At 32.1% G+C, this 17650-nt stretch overlaps 1 protein-coding gene across 3 annotated transcripts in view; it reads right to left on the bottom strand.

Moving 5' to 3' along the window:
* The window catches only part of ATRNL1 (attractin like 1), a 730944-nt gene that overhangs the window by 470758 nt on the left and 242536 nt on the right, over positions 1–17650 (bottom strand). For all 3 annotated transcript variants that reach the window (XM_046649411.1, XM_046649419.1, XM_046649424.1), the window contains exon 21: positions 11230–11282. In XM_046649411.1, the coding sequence (XP_046505367.1) occupies positions 11230–11282 (53 nt within the window). The remainder of the gene's footprint in view (positions 1–11229; positions 11283–17650) is intronic.

Raw genomic sequence — 17650 nt, 5'->3', positions numbered from 1 at the left:
CTTCTGTGATGAGAGTAAACCAAGGGTGAACTTCCAAAGTGCACCAGTAGATTTTTTAGGTAGTTCAGTCAGTACTGGACTAGCAGTCACAGAGCAAAAACAGTGCCTGCCATTTACTACAAAGAACTAATAGCCAATTATATACAAAATTAAGCCCATGAGTAAAACACAGCATGATAAAAGGAATTTAAGCAAGTAAAATATCAAAAGATTTTTAACACGTACAAAATGTTTGAAGAGGTCAGATATTCCACCAAACTAATGATTAATTGGAAAGTGATGACTAAAAATTTATAAATAGAAAAAGACATTTTGAAAGAGAAATTGAACTATGAAGAAAGTTTCTATGGGCATTATATATTTGAGGTGATGAAGAGCAAATAGCGAATATTTGTTTTACTCTTTTAACAAAAGCTACATGAAATAAAGTATTTTTTTGAGAAAATAGTTAACCAGTGATAAAACTCACCAAAGTGTGTAGTGGAAATATCTATATATCTGAGATCCAGGAAGGCAAGCATGGACCATAAATGGAATTAATTTTGATTTGTGCATGCTATATCAACGGCACTCTTCAGACAAATTGCAGCTCCTTTGAGAACCAGAATAACTATTACATAAATTTTGAATTGTTTTCAGAATTTTTTAAAATCCTTTTATTCATATACCCTTTGAAGTGAAAATTAGTTCCTAATAACACTAATGTATTATTTGCCGTATCCTAAAATATATGTTTCAAAATTCCAATTTTTTTAATGTGAAATAAGTGTTGGAGAGGATGTGGAGAAAAGAGAACCCTCATACACTGCTTGTGGGACTGCAAACTGGTGCGGCCACTGTGGAAAACACTATGGAGATTTCTCTAAATTAAAAATAGAAATACCATATGATTTAGAAATTTTTAATTTGAATAGTTGAGAAAGGAACTGAGGCATAATGATTTGCTTTTTTACCGGTTAACATTGTACTTCACTTTTATTTTAGCATTATCCACAGTATTTAAGGAGATCTTGTTTGTAATCACCATCTAGCACCTGGGTTATGTTATGCAGGTTAATTAACCTCAGCATGAAGACCGATTATTTTAAAACTAAAATTTTACTCTCCTGCATGATTTAGATCCTGCAGATCTCACATACCCCATCTCTTGCCTCTCTTCATCTAGTTCTATGTATTTCAGTGTTGGTATCTCACATGCCACGCTCCTTCTGACCACAGACCTTTGTGCATACTGCCACCTCTACCACTCCACTACCAAGTCATCTTTCACATCAGCGCTCCATCATTCTCCTGCTTCACCCACTCCTGTTCTCTCTCCCACTAATTAGGTAAGGCTCTCTTGTAATAATTTCCCAAAGCATTTATAATTCTCATTCAAAGTTCTTATGGCAATCATATCTAGGTAATTTTATAACAGGTTTAATATCTATTTTCTGTACTAGTTTTTAAGCTTCAATGGAGCAGAACCCGTTTTGTTCACCGTAATATCCCCAGAGTCCAACGAAGTAGTTGTTCAATAAATATATATTGAATGAATGAACAAAAGTGAGTCAATTCCAATAACTGACACTCTCTCTCATTTCTAACAGTGTAACTCTTCAGTAAGTAAATTATGGAGAAAAATGTCAACTTTGTGAGTATTAAATGAAAAAATTAATATTAAAATGTTTTGCACATAATAAATATTCGATAAATATTAGTTTTTCCTTGCTTGCTGAACAGTACTATCCATGCTGACAATTATTAATTAAGAATTTCTTGAGCTTGGAACATTTAGAATAATTCCAGAGGAAAATTTGATGTGGGAATTTTGCAAGTCAAACATTTGCTAGATACAATATCAAAGAAAAAGCACAGAACCTTTGATATTATCCACACTGTGAAAATGACTGATTGTGTGGCCTAGATATACACTTAAATTCAATGGATCTGACTTTTTTCATCAATGACTAAAAGAGGACAGATGATGATCACCAATGCCTATACATCAATGATTCTAATTTAAGATTTTCACATAATAAGACACACCTCTTCAGAAGCCAACTTCCGTTGCTTCATAGTATCTCCAAGTAGCTAAACTTTCCATTATTTTGCAATGACATAAGGGAATCTGCTTAGATTTTATTTGAAGAAACGTTCCATAGGCTAAATACGAAAACAAAGCTTGAAACTCATTTTTATTTAAAGGAATGACTGATGCTTAAGGTTTTTCAATGATGAATTGTACTACTTTACGTAAATAAATTTAAAAATAAATGTAAAGCAACTTTTACTTGATAACTCAGAACATAATCTTCAAACATTTTTGTTCAAACACCCCATCAATAAAAATACTTGCCCACACAGCCACAATACAGTATATTCCTTTATTTATTGATAATTTATATGTGTACTGCCATTATATATTTACCGAAAGCCTGTCAAAGGGTCACACACTCTTCTAAGTGTGGGTTCCAACAAGAGGATGTCCTGGGTTCACAGACTTCCATTCTACTGAGTAAAGAAAATCCACATGCAAGTAAACAAATAAACAAGTGAGAATTTTAAACTGTGTAAGTGTTAGGATGGGAGGGAAGGTTATTGTGATAGCCAAGGGAGTTCATCTTAGGTAGGAGTGGAATATTAGCTAGAGATGGAATATTTGAGGCAGAAAAATAGTAAATGCAAAAGCCACGATCTAAGGTAAAGTCTGGGATATTTAACAAAAGCAGATTAAATCATTAAGGATTTTTATAAAAATAAAAATCACCATGTAAATGCCCAAATGTTTAGGAATCTAATCCTGGATTCTATTTTATTCATTGATTCCTAAACCAGTATGGGAACCAGTACAGTCAGAGTTACAGTACGTCTGGATATCCATCAAGCGGGAATTTCTCACCATTCTTCTTTTTCATGATTTTAGTAAACATTATAAAAGTGTATTATTTAAAATTAACTTTAAGACAATTTATTCTAATGCATACCCTTCAAAAGACTGAAATGAATGAAATTCTAATTAGAATTGCATAAAATTTATATATCAATTGGTAAGTATGATATTTTCACATGAAGACCTCATTTGAGAAAACAGTACAAATTTTTATTATTTAGATCCTCTCTTTATTTCCTTCAATATGTTGTCTTTATTTTATTCACGTTAAAACAACTCAGGTTAAACATACTGCGAGTTTATCTTGCTCCAGTTTTAACCCCTATGGTCAAGAGTGCGGGCTGTGGACCCAGACCACCTGGACTGAAACCGACTTGGCCACTTCCTAGCTGTGTGCCTGATCTTACACACATTAATTACACTTTCTCTGCCTCCGTTCCCTAAAATAAAAAAGGGGGATAATAAACATACCCTCCTCACTTGACGATTAAATAAGCTAATAAATATAAAAAGCTTAGAATAGCCTGGCACAGTCAGTGCTCAATAAAAGCTAACTAGTATTATCATTATTTTTTTTATTTTTTTTAATTTTTATTTATTTATTTTTTTTCTTTTTCTCCCCAAAGCCCCCTGGTATCATAGTTGTATATTCTTCGTTGTGGGTCCTTTTAGTTGTGGCATGTGGGACGCTGCCTCAGCGTGGTTTGATGAGCAGTGCCATGTCTGCGCCCAGGATTCGACCAACGAAACACTGGGCTGCCTGCAGCAGAGCGCGGGAACTTAACCACTCGACCATGGGGCCAGCCCCCAGTATTATCATTATTTTAAAGTCAGGTGGTTGCTTTCTACTTTGGACAAAAACTACATTTTATTTAATAAATGATGCTAAATAATGAGCTATATATCTCTGAAAAAAATTGTTCACAATAAGAATATTAAGTATGTTATAACCTCTTCTATGTAAAATTGTTCTCAGGACGTGATTTATTTAGAAAGGCACAGAGCGCCTTCATCAGCCCATTTAGAATCTTTATGCAAATAAAGAACTATTAACCCTTGCCCAAGGCAGATACAGCCCCCACTAGGTTCCATGGCTCAGTGAGAAAAGTAAGCACAAGATACCAGCCCCCACTCTTCCTTGCAGCTGGGCACCTTGGCAGAGGACACAACTTGGACAAATCCAATTGGGAGCCGCGGTGGGAGGTTTTCAGACATTTTTATTTTCTTCCTTAAACTTTTTTGATTTACTTAACTATTTTCGCAGTGAGTCTGTTATATACAAAACCAGAATAGCATAACATTTTTATTATAAAATATATAGTCAAGTAAATTTCTCATTTCTCTTTTAGATTAACTCAATAGCAATTTTTTTCTCACCTATTTTTAACTTTCTCATAACTGTGCTATATTGTCTTTCATTTTGGAAAATGCTAAAATATTAAATAATTCTGAAATAAACATATAAAACATATACTGCGAAATAAGCTTCAGTAAATTTAATAAAATCATTGATGAATCAAAGAATAAAGTTAAAACGCCAACCATGTGGCTCATTTCTGTCTTGTCAGATAATCCTCAATCCACCATGTCTTCAATCTGTAAAATAAAAGAATTCAGATTCTCTGTGTTCACCAAGAGCACTTCTGCTCTATCTGCAGATGGACCAGCCAGATTCTATTTAAATAGCTATTTACATTCAATGGTTAAAAAGTCATATAAAACATGAGCTAACAAAATACAATACATTTAGTTTAAAACAGGAAAATTCTTTTATTCCATTTTATAACAAAACGAATAATTACCCTAAATATAGGTTAATTCAACTTTTAATTGCTTTCATTGTTTTGTATGGTATCTCATTTTAAATAATTAAATTGAGACTGATACTTGTGTTTTTTACAGCTATACTAACATTTATTAGAAATATTATCTCTCATTTATCAAATAAAAGAAAAAATGAAATCCAATAAGTAATATGCTTATAAATAAAGTCTTTCAGTCTAAGACATAAACATTAATTAAATAAATCAGTAACAATTAAATGGTTTACAGTGAGATGAATGGATAAATATTTCATTCTTTTAAACTAAGGCAAGATGTGATGAGTGGTAGAGGTGAGCACTGAATGCAAAAGTAGTAATTAAATACCTTGCTCTTAAATGAGGCAGTGTATTATTATCACAAAATTGCACCCTGAACTCTAAATAGCAATAGGAGAAATACAAAATAAAACAGTAATTTTTCAAAGAGGAAAAGGTGAAATAAACCAAAATACGTTAGAGTACTTGGAAATATACTAAAACACAATAATTAGCAGTTTGGACATTACAGGTACTTAAAGAATTCATGTTATAAGAGCAGAAAGTAGACAACTGCAGAAAGTGACTTTCTTTTCTCAGATTCCACTCACTGAAAGATATCTATCTAACATTGTCATAGTCCAGTCTTTCATTTTGTGTTTAAGGTTTTCTTTGTTATAATTGTTACCATAATTTAAAAGAAAGCATTTAAGAAAAAGAAACTACACTACTGTGTGACCACTACTTTTTATATTTGCACAGATAAACTGAGTAATTCAACATTTACAAGGGTCAATCAAATTAGATATCATTGTAAAAAACTTTCTTTTTTTTTCCATGTGAAGCATGACAGCTTTCTAGTATAATCGGTCTTTGGTTTTAAACTGAAGTTTGAAAAACTACTAAGTCTGTCTATAGGATACAACTGCTGCTGTATTACTTTCAATTAAGTTAACACCACATTGCACTCAATTGCTTTAAGTTCAGTGTGGACCTGAATGTTAAATTTCACTGAATATTTAAAAGCAGAATAGTTTCCGTTAACCCTATTACAAGAACTACTGACCTTTTCTTTTTTTAACACCATGTCTTTCAAATGTTATTAAGCTTTAAAGGTCTCATGACAAAAGACAAGACTGCCATCTAGTGCTTTACGACTATCGCTTTAACATTTTTAAAAGAGAGTGAGAGTCCCGAATAATCTAGAGATGAGCTGCCCAATATGATAGCCACTATTCATATGTGGCTACTGAGTAATTGAAACGTGACTGATTTAAATTGAGATTACTATAAATATAGAATACAAACTGTATTTCAAACACTTAGTTTGAAAAAAACAAAAAAAATGATATCATTGATGATTTTTGTACTGTTACATGTTAAAATGACATATTTTAGATATGTTGAGTTAAATAAAATATATTATTAAATTAATTTCACCTGTTTCCTTTTACTTTTTTGGACAGCACTGATCTAGAAGAAAAATTATCTTAAACAGAAAAGCTTCAATATTAGTATACTTCTTTTTTTTTAAGGTTGGCACCTGAGCTAACATCTGTTGCCAACCTTTCTTTTTCTTCTTCATCTTCTTCCCAAAGCCCCCCAGTACATAATTGTATATTTTAGCTGTAGGTCCTCTGGTTGTGTTAGTATACTTCCTATTTCTAAAAAATGGAATATAATTTATATGGTCCATAATTATAACTAGGTACTCTTTGGGAACACAATAAAAGCTAAAGATTCAAAAACAATCAAAGAGGAATTTCTAATTTTAAAAAATCAGACAAAAATATATCCCCATTAAATCCAGGATGTTTGAAAGAAGAAAAACAAAATGAATGTGGAAAAGATAGAGAATAAAAATAATGTGGAAAAGATAGAGAATACAAATAATTTAAAAGACATAGACAACTTGAGCATCAGTAAGAATAGCAATTGAAAACAAGTTGAGGGGGCTGGCCCCGTGGCCGAGTGGTTAAATTCGCTCGCTCCGCTGCAGGCGGCCCAGTGTTTCGTTGGTTCGAATCCTGGGTGTGGACATGGCATTGCTCACCAAACCACACTGAGACAGCATCCCACATGCCACAACTAGAAGGACCCACAACGAAGAATATACAACTATGTACCGGAGGGCTTTGGGGAGAAAAAGGAAAAAGTCAAATCTTAAAAAAAAAAAAAGAAAACAAGTTGAAACATATTAAATACGTGGAAGGCCATAAGTTTATGATACAAAAACAAAAAACCTAGCTGTCACCTTTGAGAAATAATGAGCAGACAATTCTTTACTTTGAAAACAGGTAAATAAAAAAAGACCATAGCATTTATCATGCCTTTCCTATATGAACTGTAGCAATGAGTAATCAAATATCTGATGAGTGGAAATTTGTTTTTACAGAAATTTTCCAATCAAGAAATAAAGAAGTGGAATATCACAGTTTTGCAGCCCCTAACCAGCTACAATCATTGACCATCAGTGTCTGCTAAGAATGCAAAGAGAGACTGGCAGGCATTATGTTCTTCTGCCAGATGAAAGACACATAACCGCCTACGAAATAGTGTTTCCTCCAAAATCAAATCTGAATCTGATTAAACCTCTAAATCAAGGTTTCTCAATTTCAGCCTTATTGACATTTTGGGCCAGATAATTCTGTGTTCTAAAAAGGCTGTCTTGCGCTTTGTAGGAGGTGTAGCAGCATCCCTGGCCTCTATCCACGAGATGTCCATAGGACCCATGCCCATGCCCAGTTGTGATAAACAAAAATGTCTCCAAACACTGTCAAGTGTCCCATAGTTGACAAAAACACCTTAATAAGATTTGGGATTTTATGCCACATTCTCAATAAAATTACAAAAATAATTAAAAGATAGTTTAAAAAAGATTTACTTAATTGGAAATTAAGAAAATTCTTACATATATATAAAAAGATAAGCTATATAGAAAATAACATTAATAAGAAAACTTATACCAAATGTAGGCAAAACAAGAAGAACAATTAAAACGTATATAAGAGAAGTAAATTACTAAACACAAAACCTAATATTGAAGAACTAGAAAACCAAATCAGTACAAAGGATCAATAAACCCAAAATTTCATGCTATAATATGGCCAAAAAAAAGATGAATAAAAAAGCTACCATTAAAAAAGCACCAGACCCAGAGATTTTGGTTGAATTTAGCTAATCTTTGAAGTTCACTCAATAATATTTTTTAACTATTCCTGTTTTAAAAGAAGAAAACAATCTTCTCAAATTCATTTTTAAAAGCTATTATCAAAATTACATAATATGAAGATAGAAAAGAAAAACTAACAATTATAGTGAAAGGCCATTTAATTAGAAAATATAATGGAAAAATATAGGCTGTATTCATTTATACTGAAAATGATACTAAATAAAATATAAACAATATTTAACAGCATCCCAAATAATAATATACCATGATTATGTTCGGTTTACTCTAGAATAAAAAGATATTTTACATTAGAAAACCTATTAATGCAACTTCACATTTAACAAGGTAAAGAAAAAAGTCATTCATGATGAAATCTTGTAGCACACTAACATAGAAGGGAATTTTCCTAACTTGATACAGGGGATATTCCATAAAATATAGCAAACTCTCTACCTGATGGTGATGCCTACTACCATTATTTTGACTCAGCATTGAAAAACAGAGACCCCAACCATCCCAACAAGGGGATAAAAAATTGGAAAGGGAGAAATAAAAACTGTCCTTAATTGCATGTAATATAATTAACTCTGTTTAAAAATCAAACAAACCTATAAACCATTAGAATTAATAACAGAGTTCATTGAAGTTGATGAATATCAGATCAGTGTACTAAAATGAATTTTATTTTTACATATCAAACGTAAAAAGAAAGTGCAATTTTTAAAGACATTTAAAATAACAACAAAAGTATTAGGAAATAGTATTTTACACATGTAACAAAAAAGTTTAAGACATGGACACATGAAATTGAACTCAACACTATTACTCATAAGAGAAATGCAAATTAAAACCACAAGATACTACTACACATACTCTAGAATGACTAGAATCAAAAAGACAGACACCATAAAGTGTTGATGAGGATGTGGAAAAGCTAAAACATTTATAAGCTGCTTGTGGGACTGTAATATGGTACAGCCATGCTGTGAAGTGATTTGGCAGTTTCTTAAAAAGTTAAACATAAGCTTATCATATGACCTGGCAATTCTACTCTTAGGAATCTACCCAAGGAAAATGAAAATATATGTCTACACAAAGACAATCTGAATGTTCATATCAACATTTTTCATAAGACCCAATGCCTAGAAACAATGCCAGTGTTCATCAACTGGTGAAGGGACAAAAAAAAAAGTGGTATATCCAGACAATGTTATACCATTTATTAAATTTAAAAACTAAAGTTGCTATATTAACAAAGTAAAATAGCAACATCTTATGATCATCTCAATTGATGCAGAAAAAAACATATGACATAACCGTTCATTCCTGACAAAAATGCTCAGCAAAGTAGGAATAAAAGGGAAAACTTCCTCAACTTGGGAAAAGCATCTAGGAAAAACTACATCATATCTAATGGTGAAAGACTGAATGCTTTCCCTCTAAGATCAGGAATGAGACAAGAATATTTGCACGTTCACCACATCTTTTCATATGATACCAGAGGTAGTAGTCAATGCAATAAGGCAAGAATAAGAAAGAAAAGGCATCCAGAGAGGAAAGGAAAAAGTCAAATTCCATTATTTGCAGAATACATTATCTCTGTAAAAATATGATGGGATCTACAAAAAAGGTACTAAAACTAATAAGTGAGTTTGGCAAAGCTGAAGAATACAAAATCAATATAAAAATCAATAGTAGTTACACATACCAGACATAATAAGAAATGAAATACTAAAAAAAGACTATTTACAAAAAGCATCAAAAATATAAAATATTGTAGAGGTAAATCTAACAAAAACTGTGAAACATCTGCACAGTGAAAAAAAACAAATATTCTTGAGAATAGACTGAAGAAAAGTTGAGGAAATAAAAGCGATAACACTATGTAATAAAAGAGATACACTATGAACACTATGTTCATGGGTCAGAAGACTTACTATAGTTAAGATATCAATTCTCCCCCAAATTGATCTAGAGACTAAACACAATCTAAATCCTCAAATATGTTTTTGTGACAAGCAGACCCTAAAATTCACGTGGAAACACAAAGGAAATGGAATAGCCAAAACGAGTTTGAAAAGAAAGAACAAAATTGGAGAATAAATACTGCATGATTTCAAGACTTATTAAAAGCTACCATAACTATAACAGTGCTATGTTGGCATAAAAATAAACAAATAAATTAATGGGACAGAATAAAGAGCTCAGAAATAGTCTATAGAGTCTGATACACATATACGGACAATTGATTTTTTCAAAGGGGTAAAAGCAACTCATGCTTAAAAGATAGTCTTTAAACATATTATTCTATAGCATTTTGATAGTCACATGGAGACAAAAATTTTGACCCATTCCTTGAAATATATACAAATATTACCTCAAAATGGACTATATACTTAAGTGAAAATCTAAAAATATGAAACTTCCAGAAGAAAACACAGGGGAAAAAATCTTTGTGTGCTTAGGTTAGGGTAAGATTTCTCAAAAGAACAAACTGATTAGTTGAACTTCATCTAAATTAAAAACTGCTCTTCAAAAAAATATTCTAATAGAGTGAAAAGACAAGCCACAAACAAGGAAAAAACATTTTCAAATCATACATAAGATAAAAGACTTGTATCTGGAATATATAAAGGACCCTGAAAACTCAATAATATGAACAATCCAATTTTTTAAAAAGTGGACAATGGATTTAAACTTATCAAATAAAATATACATATGGCAAATAAACCCATGAAAAAAATGCCTAACATCATTAGTCATTAGGGAAATGCAAATAAGTGAGAATTAGATACCATTACACACCTATTAGAATGGCTAAAATTAAAAAGACTAACCATACAAAATGTTGAGAGATTTGGAAGAATTGAAACTCTCATACACTGCTGGTGAAATGTAAAATGGGACCACCATTTGGAAATAGTTTGTTGTTTCTCAAAAAGTTAAACATACATCTACCATCTGATAATTACCCAATGAAAGTACCTTTCAGTACAAAATCACTACAGCTTTTTAGTAATGATCAAAATTGCTCCCTGCAAAAATCTATTACAAAATTCTATTTGTTCAAAATTTATTCGTAAAGAAAAAGATTACATCAAAATCCATCTTTTACTCAAATTCTATATTTTGTTCAATGTTCAGAATAAAATGTATTACTATTTCACTCTTCAGAGTAGAAAAAAATGCACCAAATACAATTATGAGAATGTACCAGAAAGTTATCATCTTTCTTGGCAATGTATATGGAGTTATAAGATTTGAGAAATAAAAATCGTAATATATTAACAACATCACTTATTCAAGATGAATTTTATTATCCACAAAATCACCTAAAACTAATAATACAAACCAATTATTTAAAATGAGAAAATACACATACTTACAATAACATGTTCCTCTAAGTGGATTACCAACATAGCGATTTTCAGAGTCACATCTGTAGAAATACAAAAACTCATTTACTATTAAACAACAAAATTAAAAGCCTCATGCTTTTCTTCAAGCAAAAAAATAATTAAACTCTACATTAAAACATCTTAAACACTATACCATTAAACTTTAAAACAAACTTTCAAAAGTAAGCTCTTCTTAAAGTGTCTTCATTTTAGTAGAGTTAATTAGAACAGAGGAATAATTTTAATACATATATATTGCAATTAATAAAGGGCCAAACAGTTGAGAATAACAAGCTAAATAATCAGGTTACATTTTCTGAATGCATTTTTCTGCCCTGTGATTGCTAGTTCTTGTATCAATGCAAAAAAAATGAGTTGAAGAGTAAATGTTTTTATACACTAACTACAAAATTAAAAGTAGAAATATAATAGCCCTTTATACCACCAACTTTCTTCTTCGTTAAACAAAGGAAATTTGGGGGTTAGGTTTTCCGTGACTTCTCCAAATGCTACTTTTAAAATGTATGATACATATAGCAGTTTTCTAGCTTTAGAAAAAGATCACACTCAGCATTGCTGGGTTAAGCACTTCAGAATCTATACTATTCCTATACTATTTCTCCTTTCTTTAGGTTCACCTCCTTGAATCCCATCACTGTGTACCAAGTGTATACATATATATGAAAGCACTGATTTACGATACCATTTTAATTCCTTCTACTGTTGCAAAAAACAAACGACTTGCTGCAAGTATCCCACTATTTTTGTATTTTTTAGAATAGAAAAATATTCAACGTAATATTCCCTGCATATCTTACTTGCCTAAACAGATGGCTTTCAAAGTTCCACAGCAATCTAAAATGACTAACTGACAAATGACAAGGGATCTCAAGTACTTTTTAATTCACCTTATATGTTGACTGTAAGAGCTCTGCTTACAAACTTATTTTCCAATATGAAAATTACAAAGTTTGTATTTTTCTTAATAATGTTTAGTTTATGGAAATCACATAATAATATATGGGACTAGAAATTATTGTAACATGTTTACCTTCAATATAATATAATTTTTACAAAGGAATGGTTAAAATTTTATTTTCACCAAACCACAAACTTTCTCAGAAGGATGGAATTATATGTCTATTGTTTAGGAAGTAACTTTTGCTAGCTTTCATTACTCAAACTCAGAATTTTAACAGAAATAAGGAATTAACACTATCTTTTTAAGAACTAAACTGAAATTCTGTACAGAGTTCTTGAAGGTATCCAATATAAGAATTACGTTCTCTTTTAAATTTTCAAACTCAAAAAAAGCATTAGAAACATATTGTTGAAAGTGCTTTTCATTAATCAATAATTATTAAGATAATATTAAATTATTAGAAGTATTTTCAAAATGTACAATTATGAGTTGAGTTAAAATATCAATTTTTGGTAGTTTAATTTCAGGCAGTATTTAAAGAATCACCAGTGCCTACAAACAACTAAGGAAAGAAATAGTTCCAAAGGAAACATAAAATTCAACCTGAAAAACACAAAAGTAGATATAAATAAACAGAGAGACATTCCTTATTTTTCATTAGGACATCTCGACATCATCAGGAGGTAGTTCATTTCAAAGATAACACCTAATTTGATCCAACAAAGATTCCAGTGAACTTAAAAGGTGCTAAAAAGTTGATCTTAATGTTCACATGCAGAAGTAAACGTACAAGAATAGCTAGAAAAACAATGAAAAGGAAGAACTTTGAGGGGAGCTAAATCTTAAAGATATTAAAATACACTCAAAGCGTATATAATTAGCATAGTGTGGTATTACATATCAATAGAAGGACCAAAGGTACAGAATAGAAATTCCAGAAATAGGCTCAACTATCACATACTAAAAATCTAGTATATGATAAAAATAGTATTTTAAATGAGGTAAAAATAGTCTTTTCCACAAATGGTATTGAGACAACTGAATAGCCATCTGGAAAAATATGATATCAGATCCAATCCTCACACAACACACACAAAAAAACTCCAAAAAGATGAGGGATTTAAGTGTAAAAAGTAAAACTTTTTTTAGAAGTTTAGATTTTTTTAGAAGATTAGAAGAAAAGATGAGCAAATTGCACAATAACAGATATAATGAAAGTCTTCCTAACCATGAATAAAATTCCAAATGCAATTTTAAAAAGACTAAGCAATATGACTACATGAAAAAAATATTTGCATGGTAGAAGAAAATGCCATTAGTAAAGTCAAAAGACATATGACAGAGGCCAGCCCAGTGGCATAGTGGTTAAGTTCATGCACTTCGCTTCAGCAGCCCAGGGTTCACGGGTTTGGATCCCAGGCATGGACCTGGCACCACTGGTCAAGCCACGCTGCGGCAGCATCCCACATAAAATAGAGAAAGATCAGCATAGATGTTAGCTCAGCAACAATCTTCCTCAAGCAAAAAGAGGAAGATTGGCAACAGATGTTAGCTCAGGGCCAATCTTCCTCACACACACAAAAAAAGACATAAAACAAATTGGCAGAAAATATTTGCAACATATCTCACATAAAAAGGGCTAAAATGTCTAATCTGTAAAGAACTCTTTAAAAATAAGGGGGACTAATAATTCTGTAGAAAAACTGGCAAAAGGCATGATTAGACAATTCACAAAAACATGATTAAAAAATGGCTCTTAATATAGGAAAAAATGTTCAACTTCACTCATAATAAAGGAAATATAAGTTAAAACTATAGCAAGATACCATTTCTCCCCGAACAGACTGTCAAAATTTCAAAAGCATAGCGATATACTCTGCTTACGAGCCTGTGGGAAAACAGGCCCTCCCATCCATTGCTGGTGGGAATACAAAATGAGAAAATCCCTAAGTAGGAGAATTCAGTAATATCTAACCTAACTACATATGCATTTATTTCTATACCCAGCAATCCCACTTAGAGGAATTTACTCTAGAGATAAACCTCCAACAATATGAAAGTACATGTGCACAAGTTTATTCACAGCAGGATCATTTGTAATTACAAAATACTGGAAAATATCTAAATGTCCATGCATAGGAGATTTGTTAAATAAACCATGGTATATACACACAATGTTGTACAATGCATCTGTAAACAAAACCAAACAAAAAGATAATGAAGATCTTTATGACTTGATATAGATATACATCTACATATGTCAGCTTTTGTGTAAGAAGGAAAACAATGAATGTATATGTATGTGTGTGTATAAAGATATATACATGATACATTATATTGTATATATGTATATAAATACATATTGTGTATATATAGTATCTTGTATATATATATAGATAGATACATATATACATCATATATATATGTATGATGCATAAAACCTTTTGAATGGTTTTACCTTTACACAAAGAAACGCAGGAGGATAAAGTAGAAAACAATGAAGTTGGCTACCTACTAGAGGAGAAAGGAGGAAATGGGATTAATCTCTCTGAGTATATTTTTTTTATAAAGACGTTTCTTTTTTTAAAAAAAGATTTTATTTTTTTCCTTTTTCTCCCCAAAGTCCCCTGTTACATAGTTGTATATTCTTCGTTGTGGGTCCTTCTAGTCGTGGCATGTGGGACGCTGCCTCAGCGTGGTTTGGTGAGCAGTACCATGTCCGCACCCAGGATTCGAACCAACGAAACACTGGGTCGCCTGCCCCGGAGCGAGCGAACTTAACCACTCGGCCACGGGGCCAGACTCTCTCTGAGTACATTTTTTAATACTTTTATCCTTTGAAAGAATGTTAATGTTCAACATATTCCAAAAAACTTATATTAAACCCATAAGAAAGCGAAAGGGAATCAAGCCTAAAACAGAAAGCAAACTGAAAGAAATGAACACAATGGATTTCAAATGAATACTATGTAGCCATCCTGAAGGGAAAGAAAAGAACAGAGGAAGGAGAGTAGGAGGAGGGAGGTGGGGAGGAAGGGAAGAAGAGGGAAGGACAGCAGGAAGGGAGAGAAGGAGAGACTGAGGGAGGGAACACTCCAAGTAATTTATGAACACAGTATTTGACTGTATACTCTCAATCTTGGACAGGGTGAGGTAGAGAAGGGAAAATTGGAATCAAACTTTGAAATCATTTTAGTAGGTTTGCTTATTGAAGTGATATAGACAAAGCAACTCTGAAAGTATTTTAAATGCATTATAGAATTGATCAAATAAGGAATGTGTTAATGTCATTGGGAACTAGTGTTTTCACTGAGGAAGAAGAGACATACAAATACTGAACAGGAGAAGGCCCAAAAGAACCTTGTGGGGATGGACTGGAATCAGAAGTTTGGGTACGAAGTCATACTTTCTAAAATATGCACAGGAATGTGCATATGCATGCATATGTACACATGTAAATGTATGCACTCCATATATACGTACTTACGTGTATTTATTTGTATCTATAAATAAATTATTATTCCCTAGCTCTGTTCACTGAATGACCACTAGGTAAAGACACTTTAGTAGCAAAAAAGCATACCTAGCACCAAGATACTGTTCTCTAATATGACTCTCCATTACCAGAGCTCTACAAAACAAAAGGCTGATTCCAGCTTTGAGGCAGGAGAGGCATAAGATGAGCCTAGAATATCTTCTTATATCAGAAAGTAAGGAAGTGTTCCCAATATGATAGATGCACGTCACAAAAATACAAGAACCAGCTTTAAGTAGCTCTCACTGGCCAAATCTGGGACAACTTGAGTGCCAAATGATTAAGTATAGCAATGAATTATAAACCATAGGGGAAAATAGGAATTCACAAGTTCACACCAATAATAAATAGATAAATAAATAGTGGAGAAGGGAAAGCTCTTGCTTATGTAGAATTCTGAGGATTGACTGGTAATGTAGAGGAAGTATGGTAAAGTAAAGACTGAGTCGTAAAGATTGAGATCAGGTAAGAATAATCAATTTTTTCTTCTCATAAATATGTCATGTCCTACCAGATTAATTTGTCTTATGTCTAATTCACTCAAAAAAGACCAAAAAAAAGAAAAAGAAAGAATTCAGGTGACTTAGATCTCTAATCAAAATCCAAGACCTTATGGTCTAGTAAATGCATTCCAATGTCATTACATCTAAGTAGAGTCACCACTCATGGGAAAATATCTTCATTATAAGGGATGAAATGAATGAAATCTCAAATAAATATATAAATACATACATATATAAATGCATAAATGTATGTATAAATGTATCACTTATACCCAGTGCTGTGTTGTGCAAACCAAGATCTTCCCAACTCATTTCTGCATGCCAAAATCAATTGGTAAAACCATTTATGCTAACCTATTGTAAACATAGTCAGCTGATATATTGAAATTTTTGGCATAGCCATTATACATTTTCATGCAATCTATATAATAATGTGATCTGGAATCAAGGTTATCATAATCTATCAATTTCATTGTAGACCTCATAAATAAATGCAAGTTAAAAAAATCAGAATAGAAGACCCCACAAACAACTATTTTCAACAAAAGGAGAGAGCAGTACTACAAAAAAAGAAAAACGTAAATTCTTTCTTAAGGCAATTTTGCATATGTGAAAGTAAAAGAATCAAATTAATAAAAAATGTTTAAATCATGTTTATGCTGTAATAGACCACTGTTTAGTAATACAAAAGTAAAATGTATTTCTAAATAGTCTGTGTTTTTAGAAAAGTCTTAATTTGCATTGCTGAAATTATTTTACCCATTCCAAAAAAATATATTTTCTTTAGCAAAAACTAGAGTCCCTTCATAGTTTGAAAACTCTAAAAGCACGTAATGTGTGTATTATATAAATATTTAGCACACAAACATATAATTCAGTGAATAAAACAAAAGAGCAATTTTCTATACTTGTAGTAGTTATCCATTGTTAAGCAACAAATTACCACAAACTTGTGACTTTAATCAACACATTTATTATCTCAGTTTTTGTGGGTCAGGAATCTGAGCATGGCATAGTTGGGTTCTCTGATTCAGAGACTCAGAGAGACGCAATCAAGGTGTTGACTGGAGCTGGCGTCCACTGCACAGCTGCAACCAAGGTGTTAGTTGGGATTGGGTTCTCATCAGAGGCTTGACTGGTGATGTACCCGCTTCTAAGCTCCCTCACATTGTTGGTAGAATTTCTTTTCTTGTGGCTATAGAACTGAGGGCTTTGGTTTCTTACTATTGGCTGGAGGCTGCTCTCAGCTCCTGGAGGATGCCCTCAGCTCCTGGAGGATGCCTTCAGCTCCTAGAGGATGCCTTCAGCTCCATGTACTTCTTCAAAGTCAGCAAAGGAGAAAGTCTATGGAGCAAGTCTTGTAGCAAGACACAGACTTAAAGCATACTCATGGAAGTAACACACCATCCCCTTTACCATATACTGCAACATAATTATATTAAAGCATAC

The sequence above is a fragment of the Equus quagga genome, chromosome 2 (genome assembly GCF_021613505.1).
Source record: "Equus quagga isolate Etosha38 chromosome 2, UCLA_HA_Equagga_1.0, whole genome shotgun sequence".
NCBI lineage: Eukaryota > Metazoa > Chordata > Mammalia > Perissodactyla > Equidae > Equus > Equus quagga.
The sequence above is the reverse complement of the archived record's forward strand: the minus strand, read 5'-3'. Positions and strand labels throughout refer to the sequence as shown.